The 26,593-nt window shown below is 40.2% G+C and overlaps 1 protein-coding gene across 1 annotated transcript in view; it reads right to left on the bottom strand.

Moving 5' to 3' along the window:
- FLT3 (fms related receptor tyrosine kinase 3) overlaps positions 1-26,593 on the bottom strand; it is a 66,920-nt gene that overhangs the window by 29,197 nt on the left and 11,130 nt on the right. Inside the window, exons 2-9 of the mRNA XM_045868528.3 lie at positions 21,362-21,483; positions 15,110-15,312; positions 12,109-12,224; positions 7,465-7,594; positions 5,706-5,833; positions 5,245-5,384; positions 4,994-5,147; positions 3,789-3,957 (exon numbers count right to left, since the gene is read on the bottom strand). Coding sequence (XP_045724484.3) covers positions 3,789-3,957; positions 4,994-5,147; positions 5,245-5,384; positions 5,706-5,833; positions 7,465-7,594; positions 12,109-12,224; positions 15,110-15,312; positions 21,362-21,483 — 1,162 coding nt within the window. The remainder of the gene's footprint in view (positions 1-3,788; positions 3,958-4,993; positions 5,148-5,244; positions 5,385-5,705; positions 5,834-7,464; positions 7,595-12,108; positions 12,225-15,109; positions 15,313-21,361; positions 21,484-26,593) is intronic.

Below are 26,593 nucleotides of genomic sequence, written 5' to 3'. Positions count from 1 at the left end.
TCTTTCCAGAAAAAAGAAAATCCTCCAAAGAGGCTTAATACACTTCTGCAATTACATATCGTTTATTGACTTGAGAGCCTGTTTTTCTGTTAATGTGTTCTTGAGAACGACAGCATCTTACCGCCCAGAACTCACATGACCACCACACTGCTGTTTCCCGTAAGCGCTCGGTTAATGCTCGGTGTGTGAAGAACTCCAGGCTACTAGAGGTGGAAAATGAAATACTCCAGGGAAAAGAAAAACACAGAGATCGGACAAGCCAAGGACAGTCTTTCAGAAGGAATCACTAAATAATTCTAACACCTGAAGGCTTGGGTTTTTTTGTTTTTTGTTTTTTTTTTAACCAAGAAACTGGGAAAGCTAAGGTAGATTCAGCATTTATAAGTAAGTCTAGGGGGACAGGAAATTATGCAAAACAACAGATGAATATCCTAGGACCTCTTCGCGAGATCAAGATATCAGGACTGCTAGAGAATTACAGTGGAATAAAATGTAAACACAGAAAGGCAAGCCCTCACGCTTGGGGTGTGATGTTTGAGGAAGTAAATAGGAGAAACGAAGCTGCGAAGGTGGGGAAGCTGACGGACTCTGGCACACACACTATGACCACACCATGGCCTTTTTTCACGAGGAGGGTTCCTACAGAGGCCTTTCAGTTACAGCTACACAAGCTCATGTCACTTTGCTAATAAAGTCATCTGTTGCAACATGATTAAAATACAGTCCTTCACAAACAAATTTCGGTTTGGTTAAACCTTTGAACGTAAGTGGTAAGGAAAAGGATGCTCACTGCATGATTCTTTTAGCTTATTAGTAAATTGGAAAGAGCTCAGATTATAATGAAGTCTGCTATCTCAACACAGAGCCTGGTGTGGAGAGCAAAAGCCATTCAGGGCACTCAGTGGAAGCTACGTTTAGATTTGTCATTATTCATTTTTTGTTCAGTATTTTGAGCATCTTCTTCACGAAGAAGGAGGCTCCATCTTCCCTTTGTGTTGCGTATTACGTGATGCATATGGTGCTGCGTGATACCCGGTGCCCCATTATCACCGACAAACACTGTATCCAGGGCATTGGTGTCACCAACAAATACTACAGCTCTTCAAGAACTTTTTAAATAAAATAAACTCTGAGTGTTGAGCGCTGTACGAGTGTCTTGTGTGTGGTCCTTGCAGGACACAGGAGGAACCACTGACTCATTCTGGCCCAGGCGATGCATCACCACTTCCAGGAGTGATGATGAATTCATTCATTTATTAAATACACATTGCCTCAACAAGGTACTGTCTAAAGATAGAGGAATGACAGAGCACCCTTCTGGGGGAGCTGATAAACTCACTGGTGAGGTTCAACACACAAAGACGTTAACTATATTACCAGGTAATTATGAATGAAGAGGCACAGAACACTCTAAGAATTAGGATCTGTCCTGATTTATTCATTTAGCTGCCTGTACAGGTTAACTGCTTGGGGTCCAGGGTACAGACTGTGACCACGGAATGAAGCGGAATTCACTAGCCCATTAGATTGGTCCGTGACCTGCATATCAGAGACATGGCCCTCTAAACAGTGATTCTGTAAAAATTCAAGAATGCCAGAATTCAGCAGCAAAGGAGCAATGAATTATCTCCCAGGTGCCTCTTGCCTTTGAATGTGCCTAATTTTGGGGGGTGGGTGGGTGGTATACATTCTTGTATACCCTCAGAACATCAAGCCCATCAAGAAGACATTTAGGGAGTATCTGTTGAATTAAATCGAATTGATCCTCTAGCTCTTTGGATCAGGAGCAAAACAGAATCCCATAGCACTAAGAGCTTCTCTGACATGGGGTCACAATACAAAGAAGGGAATGGATGTTGATACCACTGATACCCATCTCAACTCAGGCCTGTGGTGGTCAAGTCAGTAGAAAGACAGGGGCTGACTCCCTGGCCGCCTACTTTCAAAAGTTTGATAATTCAGAATAAGAGCTTATGACAACGGGATGATCCTTCTGAGACAGTGGTTCTGAACCCCAGGCAATTCTTCCAAACCAGGGACATTTGGCAATGTCCAGAGATATTTTTGGTTCACAACTGGGGATGGAATTGCTACGGACATCCAGTGGGTGGAGGCCAGGGATGCTGCTAAACATCATACAGTGCAAAGAACAGCCCCCAGAACAAAGAATTATTCAGCCCAAGATGTCAATAGTTTGCTTTTGAGAAACCCCGATTCAGGGAAGTGGGTATCAGTCAGCTCACAGGCCAAAGACTGAGTTCTTAATTAACTGAAAAGTGAATGCTTTGAACATTAAGAGGTTAAGGCAAGAGAGGACAGAGGGTTCCATGGGAACTCTGCATTACAGCCTTTTAAAAAATGCAAACAAGGAGCAGTTATAAATAATTTGGGGGTATGAAGAACAGCACATCAATTGTGAAACAGAGAAGAATCCAGGTTAAAAAAAACACCCAACTCTTCCCCTTCACCTGGACCAATGCTATCCAAGAGAAACAGAATGCAAGCCATATAGGTAATTTAAATTTTCCAGTTAGCTATAAAAAAGAAAAATAAGTAAAAACTAATCATTGGCTTTATTTAACTCAATATATCCAAAATACTATAATTTAACATATAATCAGCATAAAAATTGAGATATTTTACAGTCTTTTTTTCCACACTAAGTCTTCAAAATCTAGTGTGTATTTTACAATTATGGCACATCTCAATCTGAACTAGCCCATTTCAAGTACTCAATAGCCATCCTGACTGTACTGTAACACATGGATCGAGACCCGTGAGAGGAATCACCAGAGGGCATGAAAAATGTAGAATCTGGGCATTTTGCCCCAGTTGTTGAGCATGTCTAGAATGGGGGCCAGGAATCCACATTTTTAACATTTGCCCAGATGATTCCTACAGAAATGGTTTATGGACCACATGTCAAGAAACGATTTATTCTAGACCACTGAGTTGCTTGAGAGACGACAAGTGCTTTTCAGGCGCTCAGAGTCTAGCATGAAATCTTGTTACATAGGACTACGTTTAAGAGATAAGAGGTGGGGGCGCCTGTGTGGCTCAGATGGTTGAGCGTCTGCCTTCGGCTCGGGTCTTGATCCCAGGGTCCTGGGATCGAGTCCCGCATTGGGCTCCCGGCTAGGCGGGGAACCTGCTTCTCCCTCTGACCCTCCCCCCTCTCATGCTGTTTCTCTCTCGCTCGCTCTCTAAAAAATAAATAAAATCTTAAAAAAAAAAAAAAGAGATAAGAGGCGTCATAGCTATAGAAAATACAAGAAAAAAGTTGTTTTCTGTTTTCCAAAGAGGGAACGAAGAGTTTCTCCCATGAAACAATCTTGAACACAGCTATACAAATGCAATTTTCCTTCAGCATTTATTCTGAGGCTATTTTTGCATTTATAATTTTGAAAAGTTAAATCAATACACTTATAGGTAATGTTTTGCTGTTTTTAAAGGGGTTTTACTTCCTCAATCATCTGCATACGTGCTGAGGGAGATTCAGTATACTAAAGCACAGTACTCTCAAATAGGAAGTAACCATCTAGTGACTCAGAAAATGCCACAGAACCATACTCAAACTAATAGGATTCTTTCTGGTTTTTTTGTGCGGTAGGTTACACTATCTTAACTGATTATAAGACTAGTACGATGGCCTCATCTCTGCTTTTTCTTTTCTCATCTTCAACGTCAACTCAGTAATATATAAACCTGTAATACAAAACTGCTCTTCTGGGGGCAAGAAGGAGGGTTTCGCTAAGCCAGGCGAGCCCCTGAGCTCTTTGTTGGCTCACCTGTACCCATCATCAAGGCCACTCTGCTCACAAGGAAACGATTTTTGAGAGAAGGTCCATGTACATCTGATTTGTGGGTATGCTTTAAACCTGACAGAAAAACAAAACTCTTCATACTGGTCAATCTCATAATCTTCACTTGATTTGGAAGCATTTATAAATCCCTTTTCTGTAAAAAAAAAAAAAAAAAAAAAAGTACATTTATAAATTAGATGGGATCCATATGGACATACATTGAAAAGATACAATAAATTTTTATTCATCAGTTTAACATAAGAAAACTCAGATGTGGGCATGCCGCAGGTCAGAATTGATAGTCGGACAAGAAATACAGGAGTCCTATCCCCAGTTATAAGCCTGGGTTCCTCAGCTTCTACAGTCAAGATTTCTCTAAGAATTGGATATGAATAATTGACTCCCTTCCCAAAGAAATGTATATAAATCAACCTCCAGATTTTGTGGACAATTTCAAGAAATCGAAGGGCTTCCCCAGCCGAGCCAAGCATGTACATGAGTGGGGGGATCGACTAGCAGAATTCGGAAGCCCTCTGCTGAGTGAAAACAGCTCTCTCAGTGAGTGACACGTCCCACATAAAATCATCTCGGGCACAAATAAAACAATCTAGCCAGCAGTATTCATCAGGTTTCTTTACGGAGCACTTCCTTATTAGTTTGGTACGAGAATCACCTCATTTCCTAGCATTCTCAGTATGGCTGGAGGCTGCCACCTGATCTGAGATTACCGAAGCGTGGTTATTTTCCAATCCTACGCAGCCCACCCAATTTCCGGGCATCTAAGTGCCTGTCCCTTCTCTCTGTCATTGCTCATCACCCTTGGTTCTCAGAACAAGTGTTTATTAGGTGCCTATTTTGTGTCAGGCTCTCTGCCAGGTTCTGGGACCACAAGGATAGAAGGGATTATTCCCGTCCTTCGGAAACTTAGAGTCTATTGGCAGACAAACATTCACAAACAGATGGTCACATTATAATGACAGTGCAAAGACAGGAGCATTCAAGTGAGCACGGTTTAAGTGGAAAAGGAAGGGTGCAGGCAGCTTCTACTTACAAAACTATTCTATGTCAGTTTCGTTCTCAGCTTTTTGACACGAACGTATACTGGTATCCGAATTTGCAGTACATACCTCACACTCCACACTAAAGCAACTAAAAGGATCAATAAAGATTGCGTGAGCAGCCTGCATTACCTATGATGGTAACCAAAGCTGATTTACTGGGATGTTCTGAAGAGGAGCAAGTGTAATAGCCAGTGTTGTTTCTTCCCACTGATGATACAAAAGCAAACAGAATCCGTATCATAGTTCTGTTTGTGGAATAGGTACTCATCTCAAAGTAGCTGCCCTAGATTTTAATAAAACAGAGTTTGAATTTAATGACTTCAACCCGTACTATTCGGTCTTTGTGTCTGCAGTTTCAGAATGCAAACTTGTCATCTTACCTCCTCCAGTGCTTTATTTTCTAGCTCCCAGCTGAGTCCGAATCCATGGTTTACATGAACAGCTTTGCACCTTATCCATAAGGGTTCACCTACTTTCAGAAACAACTGTGGCGGTGTGGTCTGAGGCGTTTGATTTAGATCTGGAAGGAGGAAAACATCCCGAGTGAGAAAACAAGGTGATTTCTTTTTTCCCTCAATGCAAAATACATGCCAAACATTCTGAAGACCAAAGATTTTACTGTCATCTCAAATGTTACGAGCTGCTTGGATAGAAGAATCCTTGAGAGACTGTCTACCCTTTCATAAAGAAATCAGCAGTTCTGAATCCAAAATATTCTAAGTGGCATAAAGAACTATGGCAGCTCTGAAGGTGAATGATGACCTAAGCAGTCACTGTCCACCTCGGGTTTTTCCTAAGGAATAGTCACTGAAAAGAGAAGAACCCCGTCTCATGGTCCTACCTATTGTGAACAGCTTGGTACACTCCCTGCCCAGCTCGTTTCTTGCACAGCACCTTATATCTGTTCCAAACAGTTCATGAAGTACGCTTTCCTCCTTTGTAACAACGACTGGACTCTCACCTTTACAGCTGCAATTAGAAAAAAAGAGCCTTCTGACCAAACACCTTTTAAAATTACAAACGAAAGTGAAGGAGAAAAACAAAGTGAAAGGTTCTAGAGCCTGTTTAAGAGAAACCCAAAATAAACCCAAATCTACTAAGATTTCTAGTTACTCATTATCTCAACCAATTAGAGTAACACTAAAAAAAGAAAAAAAAAGAAACTAGAATAACACTAGACAGAATTACATACTTTTTTCTTTTCTTTCTTTCTTTTTTTTTTTTTTTTTTTTGGTGAGTTCTACCCTCAATGTGGGGCTCACTCACCATAGGAGATCAAGAGTCCCACATTGTCCCGACTGAGCCAGCCAGGAACCCCAGATTACATACATTTTTATGTAAGTTTAAATTTAGGGGGCTTTGGTGACCTCTTTTGTTGTTGTTGTTTAGCGAGAGAAAGAATGGAGAAAGAAGACAGAAAGAGGGAAAAAAGACAAGAGAAAAGGAAAAGCACCATTAGGTTTCAATATGGCCTAACAAAGAAAAGAAAATCTTTTCTTTCGAGCCCAGAAGAGGACTTCGAGGGAGAGGAAGAGAAGAAAGTTGCCGAAGTCACCCGTCCGCAGAGCTCACGGGGAAGAGGCGAGGCATGACTCAGGAGGGAAGTCGGCGGGTCTCGGGACCCGACACGGTACCCCTCACCACCACCCGTCCACCCTCCCACGCTTCCTCAGACCCTCATCCCTCCTCAGCCCCCACCCTCACCTCTTCATGCCCACCGCCACGCCGCCCACCCCCTGCCCCCCACTCCACCGCCTCACCACCGCCACCCGCGCCCCCAGCCCCCTACCCCCAGGCCCCCCGCAGCCCCCCTCGCCCCACCCTCACCTCCTCATCCCTACTCCCACGCCCTCACACCCCCTTCTCAGCATAAGACCGACTTGGATTCCTCCCTGAGGGTTTCCCTAACCGCTGCCTTTCCGAAAGCAGGCTTTTGGAACCTTCCCTCCCCCTTATCACTTTAGTCAAATGCATTCTTTCCTTTGTTGACGTATCGTTCCTTCAGGGTATTTTTTCCTTATTACAAGACAACAATCATTGGGTTCTTGTAGAAATTTTGGAAAATACAGAAAAACCCAAAGAAAAGAATTTTAAATTGTCCATATTCCTACCACCCTGAGATAACAACTATTATTATTTTGGGGTGTAGATTGCCCATCTTTCCCACCCCACCCCCCATGCACAGGTTACATATGTATCTACAGGTAATCTCTTCTTTTTCCTCTAAAATTTGTGATCACATTTGTATCATTTGGTAACCTAACTTTTTACTTTTTCTCCTTCTTAGTCCCATTTTTCACTAAAATTGTTTAGTAAACTTTTATTAGTTCAAACTGCATGAATTCTACTTTGTGAGAACTTAGCTATGGCACGTGTGAAAAACAAAAGTAAACATTTATATGGTATTATCTGCCAGGCACCAGCCATTTGATGAGCCTCACATGTATCGATTCATTTCATCACTGTAGCATAAGGTAAGTCCTTTTCCCATCCCCATTCTTCTGATGAGCCAATTGATGCATACAGTATGATGTCAACTATATTAGAAAAAGACCAAAAAGTAAAGCTATAATAGCAATTACCTCTATAAAACGTCATACCTTTCACTCTGTGAATCGCAGAACACCCATTCCACGGTCGGTTCTGGAACGCTCTCAGATATGCAGACCAGGGCATCCTGATTTTCCATTTTTCTAAAGTAAGGTCTCCTTAATGTGTAAAGCAGTGTATCTAGAGCATCATAAATTAGTAACATTTTAATATTTTAAAACTAATTGTCTTAGTGGCCCCCTCAAAAAAAGAATTCTACATCATTAAGGAAAGTTACATATTTTATACCATAGCAGCATCTTCTGCTCCCCTCCAAATATATACAATAATACATCCCCTCCTTTCCAATATATTAAATTCAACTCTGGCTGAAATGCCAACTTTAGCATTTGTCCTCTTAGCTAATTTCTTGGGGTATTTCCTAAACCTACAGACAACTAAACTTAAGTGGAGTGAGGTCATGTAAAAATACAAATAGTGATTTGCATAGGAAAAAGAAAACATAAAGTTTCAAGCCCATATATTGAAGACCCAACTTTCTTCCCATGACTTTATCTAGAACTAAGGAGAAATATACTGATTTAAAAACACAGAAATACAGTAGGATAGAGTTAGAATTGGAACAGAATTGAGAGATTCAATTTGGCCTCCCATTCTTTTTGGACCATCATACCTCCCCCTGCCATCCTCTGCTCCCCACAATGCTTAACATACAAACTTTCCACTTCTGCGTGGACCCCTCTAGCGACAGGAGTTCACTACCTCCCAGGGTAGATCATTGCATTTTTCAAGAAACCTTTTCCTTTAAAGGAAAGTTTCCCTGTTCTGAATTCCAATCTTTGGCCTTATAATACATTTTGTTTAAAAATATTATGTAATACATATCTATATATTTATATGCACACAAAAGAATATATGAAGTGTAAATTTTGAAGCATAATATAAACGCAAATGCCCATAGACCCATTTCCAACTTAGTAACTGGAATATTAATATCTTCAAATCTACTTTTATGCTCCCCACCATCTCAACCCTAGGTAACCTTTAACCTGAATTTTGTGTTTATCATTCCTGTGCTTTTAAAAATATTTTCACCACATAGATGTGTGTCCCCAAACAATATATTGGTTTGCTTTGTTTGTTTCTGATCTTCAAAACATGGTATCCCTCAATACACAGTCTTCTGTAACTTCATTTTCTCATCCAACCTCATGTTGTTGATTCATCCATGGTTTTGCATGTAGCTATACTACATTCATTTTTTTACCGCTACATAGTATTCCATCAGTGAATGTATTACCATCTATTATTCCATTTTCTTGCAGTGGACATTTAGCTTGTTACGAGTCTGTTGTATTTACCAACAATGGTGCTATGAACATTCTGTACATTTCTACTGAGGTAGGTGTTTAAGTGTCTTTAATAATACACCTAGGAGGGGAACTGCTGGTTTGTATGATATGAGCACGTTCTGCTTTACACATAACGATAATCTGTTTCCAAAGGGGTTGTACTAATTTAACTTATGCAGCAGGACATGAGATTTGCTGTTGCTCTGTGTACTCACCAAGTATACAAGACTTCTTAATTTTCAACAATCTAGTGGGTATAAAATAGTATCTCAGTGGTCTTTTTTTTTTAAAGATTTTATTTATTTATGTGTCAGACAGAAAGAGAGAGAGCACAAGCAAGAGGAGGAGAAGAAGGAGAGGGAGAAGCAGGCTCTCCGCTGAGCAGGGAGCCCAGGACTCTGGGACCATGACCTGAGCCGAAGGCAGACTCTTAACCGACTGAGCCCCCCAAGCTCCCTTCTCAGTGTGGTCTTAATTTGGTTTTCTCAGTTATTATTTTAGCATATTTATTGACCATTTAGTTTTCATGTTCTGAAAGTGAAATGCCCACTTGTATTTTGTTCATTTTTGTTTTTTTCTTATTGATTTATAGAAGCTCTTTACCTATTATGATTATTAATCCTTTGTTGATTAAGTGAATTGCAAGTATCTTTTTTCATTATGTGGTGGTTTTTATTCTTTCCTGCAATTTCTGACCATTGGTCCCAATTCTACCCTCTAGAGCATTTTTTTTAAGTGTAGCTTTATTTCCACATGAAAATCTTTCAGATATTGAAAATCAGAAACAAAGGTCAAGGGAGATAATTACTGTCCAAAGTATTTTATTTTTAATATTATTTTTTAAAGATTTTATTTATTTATCTATTGGAGAGAGAGAGAGGGGAAGAGAGAGATGGAGAGAGTGCAAGCGGGGTGAGGGAGAGGGACAAGCAGACTCTGAGCTGAACGTGCAGCCCAAGATCCCGAGATCATGACCCAAGCTGAAACTAAGAGTCAGTCACCCAACGAACTGAGCCATCCAGGCACCCCCCCTCCCCCACCATCCGAGGTATTTTAACTAGTTAGGCCCGGTTCCTTGACTCCTATGCCAGAAAAGTACATTACATTACACTGTCAGCAGTCGCCTCCCTTCAAAATATTTCCTTCTCTGTGCTAAACATTCTCAAGTCCTTCAGCTGTTTGAATTTAAGAAATTCCAAGTTCTTCACTATCTGGTTGCTGTGTTTTGTCAATATCCGTCTGAGAAGAAAAATCATCCATTCATTTCCTGAACCTAGACATTCCATTCTCATGAATGCTGCCAAGGTTCAGCTTTCCTTTTTTTTCTTTTCTTTCTTTTTTTTTTTTTTTTAGCTACCAGGCCTTAACTGCTGGTTACTGCTAAACCTGTGGTTTGCTAGTAAACCCTTTCCTCTTTTTCACATTGACTGTTGCCAAGACTCCCCCACCTGATTTTTTTTTTTAACCTCACCACCCAGAATGCTAAAAGCACGTTACAATTTACTTGAATAGTTGTCATATTTTTACACTATAAATCTTAAGTGAAAAGAAGATAGCCTACATATAAATAGAGACAACAACAGACACCACTTATCTGACACAAATTCAACTGGCAAAAAAAGAAAGAGAGCAAGCAAGGAATCTCTGATTCCCTTCCGACCTGAAGCATACAGACCTGCTGTCCCACAGAGTGGGCTCAGGTACTGAGGAGGGGACAGGGAACAAGACCCAAATCAAAGAGAAACAAATGGTACCTCTTGATTTTTGAGCTTCTAGGCCTCTGGTCCTATAAATTTCAGAGTAAACTGAAGGGCTTTTCAGAAATTTTGACAAATTTTGACTTTACCAGATTTTTTGCCTTACAGGCCGATTTTAGAAACCTACCACCCCAGCCCGGCCCCAGTTAAGATGATACTTCTGGGAATCTAAATGGCCACAGGTGCTCTTTCTGTTAGCAACTACGACCACAAGCCCCGGTGCAGTGTGGTGCAGACCGTGTAGACCTGGCCTCTAGTGGTGTCCACCCAGTGTGTCCGTTTTCCCACCCGCGTGAAGGTGGGCTTGTTGTGAGGCAATGTGGTGGTACGTGCAGCATCCCCCTCAGCAAAGATGGTACGTGCAGAACACCGTCCATGGCTATCCCTGAGCCAGGGCACCTCCATGGGCTGGACGCTCATGCACCACACCCTGGCTTTGTGCCTTCACGTCACTGACAAGGAAGAGGGGGCCTAGTACTCAGGTGTGGCCAGGGAACTAATCTAAAATGGCATAGGGGCGCCTGAGTGGCTCAGTCGGTTAAGCATTTGCCTTTGGCTCAGGTCATGATCCCGGGGTCCTGGGATCGAGCCCCGCATCGGGCTCCCTACTCAGCGGAGAGCCTGCTTCTCCCTCTCCCTCTGCCTGCCACGCCCCCTGCTTGTGCTCTCTCTCTCTTTCTCAAATAAATAAGTAAAATCTAAAAAAAATAGATAAAATAAAATAAAATGGCATAAACCATACTTTTGGGAGCACTGCCTTGGTCCTTAAAGGCAGTAGGACGTATATGAAGGCACCTACCTCTAGTCCCTGCGTGTCATGTGAGGTGAAGTGTTCAGCGTATACCGTGCTGAGTCTGTGCAATTGCTAGGACTGTGCATAACTGGGAGGAAACAAGAAGCCAGAAGGCACATGCATGTGGTGATTCTGCCAACCACACAGTTGCCTCCGTGGATAAGAACATTTGGATTGTTCCTGGCAGTTTGCATAGTGATCTAGCATTTATATAAATCAAGTATCCACGAGCTCCATGTGGTTATTTAAGTTTAATTTTTAACTCCTTAACATGAATAAAATTAACACTGGGGTCCTCAGTCACACTGGCCACATGTCAAGTGTTCAATAGCAACGTGTGGCTAGCGACTACCTTGTTAGAACAGACACAGACATTTTCCTATCCCAGAGAGTTCTAGCGGACGGTGCGAAGATCTTACAATGTTATCCCCATTTTACAGATAGGAAATTTGAGGTTCAGAGAGATTAAGTGACCTGCCTAAGGTGGTAGGAACAGATCCAGAATAAGAATCCAGGACTTCTAACTCCAAGGTCACGGTCAAAATGTTTTCCATTTCTTCCCTGTCAGTCATGTCACTGAAAAGATGGGGGTTGGGGAGGGCTGAACAGAGAGTGTCCTGGGTTTTCAAGAGTGCTCATTCTGATAGTCCACGGGTTATGCCAGAGAGTGTCAATGGGTTATATGGATGGCTGAAGTGAATCCAATCCATTCAACTACATATTGAGGGAAACCTGAATATTCTGTCCTCAGCAGCTGGTACAATGGAATACTGAGTAGCAAGGTGCACTTACTTCTTATACTCACTGTAAACAATACTGTGTAATTGGTAGCTTCACTCCGAATGAAAAGTAGGTATTCTCCAGCTTGGGTTTCTGTCATTTTCAAAATGACCATGGAAACAACTCCTCTGAAAAAAAAAAAACAAGAAAGAGAACTGGTTATTTTGGAAAACGTGTGAAACTAAAACATAAAATTTCATCCTGAGTCAGCGGGCGGCTCAGGGGGCCCCCACATTCCATCTCTGACTGTGGCACAGGGGGCTGGCAGCTTCTCACTCCACCGGAGCCTCGTTAGTTTGACTCTGACTTAATCCAAGCCCTCCCTTCAGAGTGAGGGACCTCCATTCCAGCACCTTCACCTCGTGCTTCTCGGGCCTCTGGGGGGGGGGGATATCTCCCATCCCAAAATGCACAGGCTTGGGGGTACACTCCCACCAGTAGTAACGGACCGTTCCCCTCAGCGACAAGCATCTCTACAGTCATGTTGCTCAGTCACCTGGCCACCAGTCTCAGTTCCCCACTTGCGGACCCAGATGACTGTATGAGCAAGATATACAGAGATAAGGAACATTCTGTTTTGTGTGACTCTCTCTGTAGATGAAAGAATTCAAGCAAAATCTAACACAAGGCATTATCCTATGTAAAGGAGAAAATCACATATATGTAAGGAGAAAGATGGCTCAGTGTTTGGCCTTTAACTTTTTAGATACCCGATAGAGATAAATTTGGCTGGGAGCAATCTTTTCCAAGAAACAACTTCGATGTATTCGGTGATACCTGTTCTCATTAAAGCTTACGATATTCTCTAATAGTTTGTTGAGTAATGCTGGGTGTAAATTTACACTTCCTGACCTTTAGATGCTCATTACTCAGAGTGTAAAATTTCTCCAAGTGTTAGCCTCAGCTGAGTGTTGACTGATACGCAGACTCTCAGGCCCTGCCCAGACCCACTGAATCAGGATCAGCATTTGAACAAGGTCCCCAGGCAATCCAAGTGCACATTACGTCAGAGACGCCCTGCCCTGCCCTGCCCCGCCCTGCCCCGCCGTAGAGCTCTAAGCTGCTTGGTTCGAGAATACTTGTGCTTGTGTTCATACTGACAATACGTTAGTAGGATATGTATTTGATTTGTGCCTGCAGCTGTTCTGGTGATGTGCTTTCTTTCTCTGAACGATTTGTTCTCCTGGTATCATTTGTGAACACTTAATGCATATCATACACAACTGGAAGACAGTGATCAAAGCCTAGGTGTTCAAGCTTTCTGGCCATGAGTCCAGAGCTAAATTTCTGTAATTCTCTACCGTGGACAAGCTGCTAAATAGTTTTGGTACTAAGTTAACTAATCCACATAAGACCTATAATGTGGACTAACAAATGGGACCATCGGTCCTAAATCAAAGAAAGCAACCTCTCATGGAATGACAAGAACCCTACATTTGCTTTTTGGTCTCAATCCAGGGAGAACTGTTGTGGCACAAAATTTTAATAAGATTACCAGAACATTTCTTTAAGCCAAAATTTTTAATAGAAGAGTGCTTTGGTTTAACCCCAAGGTACAAATACCCAAAAAACAGAAGTTGAGTAATACAGTCTCAAAAGAGGAAAAGAAAATGAATGTGTTCCAAGATTTGGAACCAAACTTCAGAATTATAGCCACTATCCTAAAAATTACTTATGAGTTTGTTTGACCTTAAAGAAACAAATGCAAACAATTTGGTACAAGTCAGTCACAGAGATGTCCTCCCCACACATCAGTCAGGCAGGATACCCCCTGTAGGCCATTTGGGTACCACTTACTGACTGTTCCTGGAAAGACAGAACGTCCTCTACACCCTGGGGCACCAGAACACCCCCAAGAACTGGAGAGAAAAGTAGCCTTAGAATTATCGAGTGGGCATTTGAACGACTTGTGCCTCTTTCTTCCTGCCCCTATCTGGTCTCAGCAAGAGGGACCGAGACAGCAGGGGGCAGCAATCAGCTCAGAGTTAGATACAGACTTGGCCATTCATCACAATTCTTGGCTGAGATATTTTTCTGGATCATGAGACCCACGTTCCTCATACCCAGATCAATTTCTTACTAAAATACTTTGTGGATGTCACCGGCAATTCTGCTCATCGTGTTGTGAAACAAAAGAGATTAAAACCAAATGTTCTTGGGGCGCCTGGGTGGCTCAGTCGTTAAGCGTCTGCCTTCGGCTCAGGTCATGATTCCAGGTCCTGGGATGGAGCCCCACATCGGGCTCCCTGCTCGGCGGGAAGCCTGCTTCTCCCTCTCCCACTCCCCCTGCTTGTGTTCCCTCTCTCACTGTGTCTCTCTCTCTGTCAAATAAATAAATAAAATCTTTAAAAAAAAAAACAAAAAAAACCCCCAAATGTTCTCTCCCCAAGCATTTCCCAGAAAGAAGCTTCTGGCTACTTGAAGTAGAAAGTAATGGACATTTTCTAACTTTTTATCTTTAAGACAAGATCCAATTAAAAAAACAAGTCACTGTAAAAATCCCAAATATTCTTTCACTGTTTGTTTTACATTTTTCCAGCCACTCACTGCCTTCTTAGGCCCTAACTATATCTATATGTAATTTTTTAAGTTCGTAGGCTTTATTTTTCAGAGTAATTTTAGATTTATGGAAAAATTGAGTGGAAAGTACAGAGAGATCCCACATATGTTCCCCCCCAACACACACACACACACACACACATACACACACGTTTTCCCTATTATTAACATCTTGCCTCGGTGTGGTATATTTGTTACCATTGGTGAATCAACACTGGTACTAACTCAAATTCATAGTTTACACTAGAGTTCACTTTCTGTGTTATACATGCATAGGTTTGATAAGTACATAATGCCATGTATTCATGCCCTAATTATATTTTTAGTTCATTATTTCACTGGAGATAAGAGTCACGATGGCTATGGATGGACAGTTGAAAAGAAACTCCATATGAACTACATGCTATGCAGGGAAGTTTTCCTCCCAAAATCCTTGTGGGTGCTCCCCACTTACCTGTTTTGTAAATCAAAGTGTGGCTGGCAATTCAGGGAGCTGTGTTTAAAGACCCAGAGACAGGAAATGTTCCCTGGGGTGTTGACCAGTACTTGCAGCGTGATGGATGCCAACATGTCCACTTCCACAGCCGCTGCTCCATAGACTCCCTCTGTGCTCTCAGGCTTCAAGGAGCACCCGAGGTCTTCTGGGGGTTCTGACGCCTGTGTGGAAACAAGGTGAATTCACTATTAGTGCATGTTTTTACATCCTCTTCTTAGCTGGGACCTTTATCAAATAGATTCGTGTTGACATACCGCCCGAAACACAAGAGAACACATTACTGACTGAAAATCCTATTATTTACAATTCTCTAGAGAAGAGATAGGCGCACCTGGGTGGCTGAGTCGGTTAACGCCTGCCTTCGGCTCAGCTCATGATCACAGGGTCCTGGGAATCAAGCCCCATATCGGTCTCCCTACTCAGTTGGGAGTCTGCTTCTCCCTCTGCCTCTCCCCATGCTTATGTTCTCTCTCTCTCAAATAAACAAATGAAATCTTTAAAAAAAAAGATAGATAACTGTAAGCTGCATTTCCAATATGTTTTACATACCGTTATGGGTTGAATTGTGTCCCCTTGAAATTCAGGTGTTGACTCCCAACCCCTACTACCTCAGAATGTGACCTTATTTAGACACAAGGCCTTTCCACAGTAATCAAGTTAAAATGAGGCTGTTGGGGTGAGTTCATATAAGAAGAGGAAATCTGAAGAAGACGTGCACCAGGAAGAGCGCCGTGTGAATATGAAGATGAACCTCTATGAGCCAAGGAGAGGGGCCTGGAACAGATCCCTCCCTCACAGCCTTCAGAAAGAACCAACCCTGATGACATCTCGATTTCAGACGTCTGGCTTCTAGAACTATGAGACAATAAATTTGTTTTTTAAGTCACCCAGGCTGTGATACTCTGGTGTAGCAGCTCTAACAAACTAATATACAAACAATAGTCATAAAATTCATAATACAAAGGTGACTGTTTTTGTGATTATTGGTATGTAGATAAGGATCTACATAGTAGGGGCGCCTGGGTGGCTCAGTCGTTAAGCGTCTGCCTTCGGCTCGGGTCATGATCCCAGGATCCTGGGATCGAGCCCTGCATCGGGCTCCCTGCTCAGCAGGAAGCCTGCTTCTCCCTCTGCCTGCCACTTGCCCTGCTTGTGTTCCCTCTCTCGCTGTGTCTCTCTCAGTCAAATAAATAAATAAAATCTTTAAAAAATAATTTAAAAAAAAAAGGGTCTACATAGTAATAGTAAATTGGTATCCGTGTTAGAGGGAATTTAAAAACCTAAATATTTTCTGGGCAGATACCCCATAGGCTCATTGTCACCACCACATTTCTTGCCTGCTTTAAGTAATTGAGATATACTGAAAGGAGAGTGTGGTAGCAACTTCTATCTCCGGACCCTTCACCTCCTACCCTCCAAACACGTAGCATAGTATGCCTACACACACATGTGCATGCATACACACAAACAGATACCCACAAGCTTCCTCAGGTGAAGAGCAGGGTAGGTCTTCTGCTACTGATCATAAGCCATACTTCTGGTTTTACTTGTCCATTTATTCAGCAAGTAACTGATAAGTTCATTTTTTCAATATCTGATAAGTGCTAGACCATCTATTGGGCACTATGGGACTAGGAAGAAAAGACATTGATCTTGTCCTTAAAGGGTTTCACATCTAGTAGGAAGGAATAGCTAAAACATCAGGCGAAATATGATGTGCCCCATAAAAAGATACCAACTACTTTGAAAGGTAAATTTAAGTGCCCTGGAACTTCGGAGGAGGGAGAAGTAACTTCCAAGCTGGGATGGTGGGGGTGGGGAGGCTTAAGTGAAGTCCAGAAATTGAGCTGGATCTTAAAAGATAGGCACAGAATAGAGTAAAAACAAAACAAAGCAAAATTTAAAAATCTGACATACTAGAAGAAAATATTTGCAACATATATTACCAATAAAATACCCCCAATATATAAAGAACTTTTTAACAATGAGGGACGCAGGACCAAAACACAGTAGAAAAATGGGGAAAAGAATGGAATAGACAATTAACCCAAGAAAGATATAAAGAATAGCCCTTGAAGATATGAATAAAATGTTCAAACTCAGTTATAATTATAAGACGTAAATTAAAACAACACTGAGATATCACACTTCTCATCTATCAACCTGCCCAAAATTTTAAGTATGACAACACATTGCGTGAATAATAGCTGTGAAGAAACAGCTATTCTCATACATTTCTGGAGGAATGCAAGCCAGTGTGACCCTTTTGGAGGAACATTTGGTAATAGCTAATGAAACTACGTGTGCACTCATCCTTTGAGCCAGCAATCCCACTTCAAGGACTATACCTATAAACAAGTAATTGCAAAATACTAGAAACCACCTAAATGCTCATACACAGAAGAGTGGTTGAATAAACCATGATACTTCCATATAATGGAGTACTATGCAGCTATAAAGAAGTCTGAGGACAATGTCCATGAACTGATTTGGAGTGATCTCCTGGATATACTGTTAGGTGAAGAAAAGTGAAAAAAGTATAAACTTTCATGTACACTACACCTCATGTAAGAAAGAAGGGGATTGAGAAAATACACATGTATCTGCCCATTTGTGCACAAGAAATCTAGGAATAAGATAAAAAAAAATCTAAAGTGGGGGCACCTGGGTGGCTGAGTCAGTTAGGCATCCAACTCTTGATTTCTGTTTAGGTCATGATCTCAGGGTCATGGGATCAAGCTCCTTGTCATGCTCCACACTGGGCATGGAGCCTGCTTGGGATTCTCTCTCTCCCTCTACCCCTCCCCCTGCCACCCGTACATACTCTCTCTCTCTCTCTAAAAAAAAAAAAAAAAAAATCTGAAGGGATTGGCTACATACAAGAGGTAAGTGGGAAAAGGATGGAAACTTGGTTATAGATATGAAGAGGGAGTAATACTTCTTTGAGTGTATCTTTTTATATGCCTTTGGATTTTAGGACCATAATCATGTTTCACATATTCAAAAAAATAAACAATTAAAACCAACCAGGATTTTGGGGGAACTCAAAATGGAATACCAAAAAAAATTTAATTATATTACAGATAAATAACGTAACCATGGTGAAGGGGGTGAGAAAGAAAAGAACTAAAATAAGTAACTGAAAAACACATCAGATACTGTAAGATTAAAGACAAAAAGAATTGTACACAAAGACTGTATTCTAGTTAGTAAATCTGTTTCTCACTGGAATGTGGGTTAGCAATTCTGAAATTAGTTTATGTATATACCAGGTTTACATAAGTCAATTATTATAGATAATGAGAACCAGGTTTCTTACTATCAGAGAGGGAAGTACAAATATGGAAAGAGGAAAAGGTAGAATAAACCCTTTGATGCTGAATTGAGATCAGAATTATCAGCATGAATTTATGGTGATATAAGATAGGTAAGTACGTAGATGTAGAGGTGATAAAGAGATAAATAGTGTTGTGTGTGTTGGGGGGGAGGGTAGTATACATACATACATTTCCTAGAGGGCCCAGAGGCAATGAGCAAACCCAGCTCTCAGACCTTGGTTTCTATATACTATCCTCCAAAAAACCAGTGCTTTTTTGGAGAAGTGGCTAATTCCAGGGCTATGGTAAGGAAAAATGCAAGATGAGCCTGATGTAGCACCAGGAAGTAAGGAAGTGCTTGAGAAAACTGGGCACAAGTTGAAAGGACACAGAAGTCATCGTGAAGTAGCTCCCAATGGCCAAAACTGGACAAATCTGAGCAACAAAATAAAATTGATAGTCTTGGGTTATAAGTCATAGAATAAAATAAATATCTCTGAGTCCATACTGATATAAATAAATAAAATGGAGAGAAGAGATAGCTCTTCCTCACACAACTCCAATTTAGACATGTAGAGGGAATAAGGGAAAAAGAAAATCACCATTAGGCAAACATCACAGTAATAACTGTTGTAGGCAAGATCCACCAATGGGTGCTAAAATCAACAGGTGAAAATTAGAGGAGAAACGGGATATTTGCATCTTCCCCCAAATACTTGCTAATTACAAAGAAAAAAAGAGTAACTTTGCAGTGGAGAAACCCAGCATACACCACATTCTTCTTCAAACAGAAATGATAAATGGTGAAAACATTCAGATTTTAAACAACAATTAAGTGGATTGTAGGAACAGTAAAATCATCTTATTTTGGTTCCAGGTTATATCGGTAATACAGCTAAGGATGTAGTTGCTTATTTATTAGAGTTACATTGGCAAGTTTTGTCTACCAGAATGTTTGGTTATTCAAAACACTCCTGGGGGCGCCTGGGTGGCTCAGTCGTTAAGCATCTGCCTTCGGCTCAGGTCATAATCCTGGGATCCTGGGATCGAGCCCCACATCACGCTCCCTGCCCTGCAAGAAGCCTGCTTCTCCCTCTCCCTCTCCCCCTGTTTGTGTTCTCTCGCTGTGTCTCTCTCTGTCGAATAAACAAATAAAATCTTAAAAAAAAAAACACACAAAACACAAAACACTCCTGAACTGTAAGAGTCTCAGAAAGATGTCTCATCTGAGCAATGTGAACTGTGGAAGAAATCAAAACCATTTTTTTAAAGAGCCCTGCTTCCCTAACAATACACTTCCCACTAAGGTGGGAAAATGCCCCAAAGGAGCAGCTTCAACTTCAGGAAGGTGAAAGCACATTGTGCAGACTGCTCATCTTTGCTTCATCTAGGATTTGTAGGATTAGCTGTTTAATGTTGTTTGAGAGCTACTAGGTCTTAATACGATCCTAAATATTGCATAAGAATATAACTTATACTATATGAAAAAAAATAACGCAGGACTTAACACTAGGAACCAAGACCAATTATTAGCTTTTTTTAAAGATTGTGTTTTATAAGAAAACACTTAAATGTGTGCAGCTATTTTCTTAAGTTGAAAAGACACTGAAAGTTTAAAACAGCATAGCAAATAATACCAACATTTTTGGTTCACAATGAAATACTGTGTATGCAAAATATCTTAATTATTTGATGCCAGTATCTGTTAAAAAATTAAAACCAGCCATGCTTCTGGCATAAAAAAAAAAATCATGTGTTAAATCAGTTTTCCATTCACATAGAATGTTACAGAAACCTATTTCACACTATGTTTTAAGTTTGAGAATATTTTTAATATCTCTGATCTTAAGGGGGTGGGGAGTGAAGTCCCCAGGGCATCATGCAGTGTATGTTATGTGTTTATGTATTCTTGTCTATGTAGAAGAAAACAGACTGACTATATATATTGGTATGAATCCTTACCTGGAAATGTTCATGGAATTGGCTACTTTATATTCACTTTTTGTTATATATTTCTAATATTTTCAGTTCTCTATTATTTAAGCTTCCTTCCTTTGAGTACATACCTAAGCTGTTAGATGAATTGCATGAAGGAGAAGGGTAATGAAAAACAAATTTGGAACCTGAAGGAGCCAGAGTCAGATGATGGAGCAATTTGCATGTCAGTTTAATGGGAAGTCACTGAAGGTTCTAAGGCAGGCAGTAAAGGATGTAGCCGTGCTTCAGAAAGAACAGTCTGGCAGCCCCATCGGAGATGAACTGTAGAAGGAAGAAGCCACTTGTGATATTATTGTGATTATGGGGGAGTTAATGAAGGAAGTAGCTGTGAGACCAGAGAATATGAGGTGATTATATGAGAATTATCAAAGAAAGGAAATTGACAAGACTTGGTAACTGACCGAATGTGAAGGTAAAGAGCTGAAGTAGTCCAAAACAATGCTGACCTTTCAAGCTTGGGAACTGGACAGGCCCATAAACAGAAATCAATTAATACAAGTATAATACTGGAGCAGGTTTGGGGAAATAGAAATGAAATAAATTATATAGGTGGTTTTTAATGAGCAAATGGAAAACCTGTTTTTATCTAGATCCAGGAGGCAGTTGGAAATTAGGGACTCGGGTTTGAGGGAGAAGCCTGGATTCTCTTTAAGGAGAAAGGGTAATTCCTGTTACAAAGGTAATTCCTGTTACTTATTCATGCTGAGTATCTGTGTCTTTCCTGAATCCAAACTAGGAGAGAACATGACTCTGGATGAAATGGAGTGCATATGAGTACATAATATTTTTAAATACACACACAAAAAAAACCCTATAGCCATGGTAGGCCTTGATAGCTTACAAAATATGGCCTCTAGAGAAAATAGCTAAAGTTAGAATTTTAATATTACTTTACCATGGGATACGATGATGATATCCCCAGTGATGAATCATTGTTCTTATGATTGATTAAAACACACTTGATCACAGGCAGATCTTGATTTGTAATAGTCTCAAATATCATTGCTGAAAAAACAACTGTAAAACAAAATAAAGACAATGATGTTGATACATGCACACCTTGAAAAGAAAGTATGTATTCATTTCACAACAAAACAACAAAACAAAATGTAATCAGGCAAAGGAGGCCAACAGGAAAGTATGTATGATATATAACTTCATAAAAGGCAAGTCTTACTATAAATCAGGAACAGAGGTACTTAGAGCAGTCCTGTCCACTGTGCTCCTGAGCATTTGAAATAAGGGTAGAGCAAATGAGGAATATTATTTGCACACAAGCAATTTTTTCTTCTTTATGGATGCTTGTGAAATCTTTTCTTTGTGCACTAAAATCTTTAGAATTATATGCCATACTGAGAGTCTATTTTCATCCATTATGCTAGATGCTCAGTGGGCCTTTTCAATCCAGAAACTCATATTCTTCTCTTTGGAAAAGTTTTCTTGAATTATTTCTTTGATTCTTCCTCTCTCCTTCACTTTCTGTTCTAGCATTTGGATGTTTTTTTCCCAAATGACTGATGATCCTTGACAGTGTGCTCATATATAAGAATGAAGTCCAAAGTGTTCATTGTAAGCTCTGTGGGCACTGTGTGACCTGCTGCCCCATCTTCTCTATATGGTTACCTTTAGATTTTCTCATGGGCTAATCCAGATCCCCCAGAGAAGAGTCCTCTCTCATGTTGGCTGCCCAGGTTCTGGGAGCTGATGCTGGCAACTTATGCTCTTTTGGGGTGTCCTACAATGGAAATCAGGTTGCTTTTCAGCTTTCTCATCCTGCAGCTTTTGATTCAGCTTTCTTCATGTGTTTTAAATCTCTCTAAATTTTATTTTCTGCCTCTCCAGTGTCTTTGTCCTTTTAAGTTTATGTCTTTAAAAAATTTTGTCATTTGAGTGAACTCTTGGTGGAAGGTAAATGTATGTGTTCAACCATCTTTGTACCTTGTTGTTGTTGTTTTTAAAGATTTTATTTTATTTATTTGACACACAGAAAGAGAGACAGCTAGAGAGGGAACACAAGCAGGGGGAGTGGGAGAGGGAGAAGCAGGCTCCCGGCTGAGCAGAGAGCCCGATGCGGGGCTCGATCCCAGGACCCTGGGATCATGACCCGAGCCGAAGGCAGACGCTTAACGACTGAGCCACCCAGGCGCCCCATCTTTGTACCTTGTAATCTGATTAAAATCTCAGTATCGTAGCTATGAGAACTACATATTAAGACATATTCACTGGTTTGTTTTCATCTGTCTTTATTATTTTATTACTTATTAAAGAAGTCATAGCAATACAAGTAGAACTGTAAGTGAAAATTCACCCTAAATCCTGACATCCTAACAAATAAACCATTTTCATTTCTCTAGAACCTTTCCCATCTGTGAACATAGTTAACTAATTGCATTAATCGAGTACAAATCATTTTATATTCTGATTTTGAAAATAATATATAAGCACTTCTTATGTTACTAGATGCAATTGATTTGCTTTCCTTTGGTGGCACTAAAAAAAAATGACCTAATCATTCCCTTGCTGTTATACATTTTAGGGTTTTTTTTTTTTGCCCTCTTGCCATTTAAAATATTTCACTAAGGGACATCTGAGTAGCTCAGTCAGTTAAGCATCAGACTCCTGATTTTGGCTCAGATCATGATCTCAGGGTTGTGAGATTGAGCCCGGTGTCAGGCTCCACGCTCAGCAGTAGTCTGCTTGGGATTCTCTCTCTCCTCCCTCTGTCCCTCCCCCTGCTCATGTGCATGTGCATGCTCACTCTCAAATAAATAAATAAATAAATAAATAAATAAATAAATAAATAAATAAATAAATCTGTGAAAAAATGAAATAAAATAAAATACTACACTAAGCTTTTCACTGTTTTTTTATCTAAGTGTTTCACTTTTAAAATATTATTTCTTGGGTGCCTGGGTGGCTCAGTATCTGCCTTTGGCTCAGGTCATGATTCCACGGTCCTGGGAACGAGTCCCACATCAGGCTCTCTTCTCAGCGGGAAGCCTGCTTCTCCCTCTCCCTCTGCCTGCCACTCCCCCTGCTTGTGCTCTCTCTCCCTCTCTGTCAAATAAAACCTTTAAAAAATATATTATTTCTTTAGTATACATTTCTGGAAATGGAACTAGTGGATTAAAGGACATAAACATATAAAAGGATATATTTAAATGGTTCTTGATATACATTGCCATTTGGTTTTTCAAAGGTGCTATACCAATTTATATAGCCACATGTAAGGTGAGAATGTAATTGTTTTACAACAATTTCATCAGCATTTAGTCATTATGTGTTTTTGATTTCCCTTAATATAGCCCCTAGTCTTTTCTTTCCTTTTCTTTTTATTTTAAGCTATCTCTACACCCAACGTGGGGCTCGAACTCATGACCCCGAGATTGAGAGCTGCATGCTCTTAACAGTCTGCTTGAATTCTCTCCCTCTCTTTCTGCCTTCCCCCCACTCACATGCTCGTGCTCTCTTTTTCTCTCTCAAATAAATAAATAAATCTTAAAAAAAAAAACAAGTTGCATGCTCTTTCATCTGAGCCAGTCAGGTGCCCCAGCCCCTAGTCTTTTAAAAGAAAGGAAAAAAAAGAAATCAAGTAAGAACAATTTCAAGGGACCAAGGGGAATAAAAAGATTAAAGAGAGCTTAAGAACCTTCCCTGCCCTACTTCCTAGTGTTTTTATCTCCCTACTCTTTTTTCAAATAGTTTATTCAGTATAATTAATACACAATAAGTTGAACATAATTTAAAGTGTATAATTTGGTAAGTTTTGATGTAAATACAAATCTGTCTGTAAAACAGTCATCATAGTCAAGATAGTGAACTTATTCACCTCTAAAAGTTGCCACATGGGCGCCTGGGTGGCGCAGTTGGTTAAGCGACTGCCTTCGGCTCAGGTCATGATCCTGGAGTCCCTGGATCGAGTCCCGCATCGGGCTCCCTGCTCGGCGGGGAGTCTGCTTCTCCCTCTGACCCTCCCCCCTCTCATGTGCTCTCTCTCATTCTCTCTCTCTCAAATAAATAAATAAAATCTTTAAAAAAAAAAAGTTTCCACATGCCCCTTGGTAATCCCTCCCTCCTACTCACCCCGCAACCGCATGTCAAGCAACCTCTGATCTCCTGTCACCATAGATTAGCTTGAATTTTCCAGAATTTCATGTAAACGGAATCACATAGTATGAAATTTCTTTTTTTGTCTGGCTTCTTTCACTCTGTATTATTTTTAGATTCATCCCTACTGTAGTATATATCAGTAGTTCATTCCTTTTAACTGACAAGTAGTAGTCTACTATGTAGATACAACACAATATTTTAATTCATTTATGTGTGGATAGAATTTGGACTGTTTCCACTTTTAGCCTCTTACAAGTAACACTGCTATGAATATTTGTATAAAAGTCTTGGTATGGACATATGCTTTTATTTTTCTTGACTAAATACCAAGGATTGGAGCACCCAGGTCATAGGCGAGGTGTCTATGTCTCTTTCTAAGTGCCAAACTGCTCTCCAAAGAGGTTGTATCATTTTATATTCCTATTGTCATTGTATGGGAATTCCAGCTGTGGAAGTCACATCCTCACCAACACTTGGCATGATGAGAATTTTTAATTTTAGCCATCGTGGTAAGTATATAATAAATCATTGTGGTTTTAATATCTATTTTCCTACTAATGATGTTGAGCACCCTTTCAGATGCTTCTATGACATACCATATATTCTTTGGCAGTGTGTCTGTTCACATATTTTGCCCACATCAAATCTCTTAAAATTGGGGTGCTTATTTTCTTATTATTGAGTTTTGACAGTATTTTCTCCCAGTTTTATTGTAATATTGTCAACATATAACATTGTATAAGGTTAAGGTATACAACACAATGATTTGATATACGTATACATTACAACATGATCACCACAATAAGTTTCACATAGGAACAATTTTTTTCTTGTGCTGAGAACTTTTAAGATCTACTCTCTTAGAAACTTTTAAATATATAACAGAGGACTGGTAACTATAGTCACCATGTTATACATTACATCCCTAGAATTTACTTATTTTATAACTGGACGTTTGTACCTTTTAACCACCCTCACCTATTTCTCCCGCCCCCTACCCATGCCTCTGGCAACCACCAATCCATTCTCTCTTTCTGTGGGTTTGGTTTTTTAGATTCTACATAAAAGTGAGATCATGCAGTATTTGTTTTACTCTCTCTGACTAATTTCACTTAGCATAATGCCCTCAAGGTCCATTCATGTTGTCAAAAATAGCAGGATTTCTTTATTTCCTTTTTACGGTGGAATAGTATTCATAGTTAGATAAATAGATGTATACCTATCTCAATACCAATAAAAAAAGAAAAGAAAAGAAAAAGAAATCTGGTTGGAAACTGTGCAGAATAAATCAATAGACACTTTTTCCAAGGAGGACAGCATCACTAATCATTAGGGAAATGAGAATTGAAATCACAATGAAATATTATCTGACACCTGTTAGAATGGCCATCCTTAAAAAGACAGAAGATGACAAGTGTTGGTGAGGATGTGGACAAAAGAGAAGCCTTGTGCGCTACTGGAGGGAATGTAAGGTGGAACAGCTATTGTGGAAAACAGTATATATAGTAGATTTATATCTATCTATCTGTGTATCTCACATTTTCTTTATCCATTCATCCATCAATGGACACTGAAGTTGTTTCCAAATCTTGGCTACTACAAAAAGTGCTGCAATGAACATGGGGGTGCAGATATTTCTTTGAGATAGTGATTTTGCTTCCTTCAGATATGTACCCTGAAGGAGAACTGTTGGATCATACGGTCGTTCTATGTTTATTTTTTTTAGTAACTTATATACTGTTTTCCACAGTAGCTGTACCACCTTACATTCCCTCCAGTATGCACAAGGCTTCTCTTTTGTCCACATCCTCACCAACACTTGTCATCTTCTGTCTTTTTAATGACAGCCATTCTAACAGGTGTTAGATAATACTTCATTGTGGTTTCAATTTCCATTTCCCTAATGATTAGTGATCCTGTCCTCTTTGGAAAAAGTGTCCATTCATTTCTTCTGTGCATTTTCTAACCAGATTTCTTTTTCTTCTCTTCTCCTTTCTCTTTCTCTTTTTCTTTCTTT

The sequence above is a fragment of the Mirounga angustirostris genome, unplaced genomic scaffold (genome assembly GCF_029215605.1).
Source record: "Mirounga angustirostris isolate CCGP_5_RB_7025 unplaced genomic scaffold, mMirAng1.0.hap1 SCAF_3, whole genome shotgun sequence".
Taxonomy (NCBI): domain Eukaryota; kingdom Metazoa; phylum Chordata; class Mammalia; order Carnivora; family Phocidae; genus Mirounga; species Mirounga angustirostris.
This window is presented reverse-complemented; position numbering and strand designations above follow the sequence as displayed.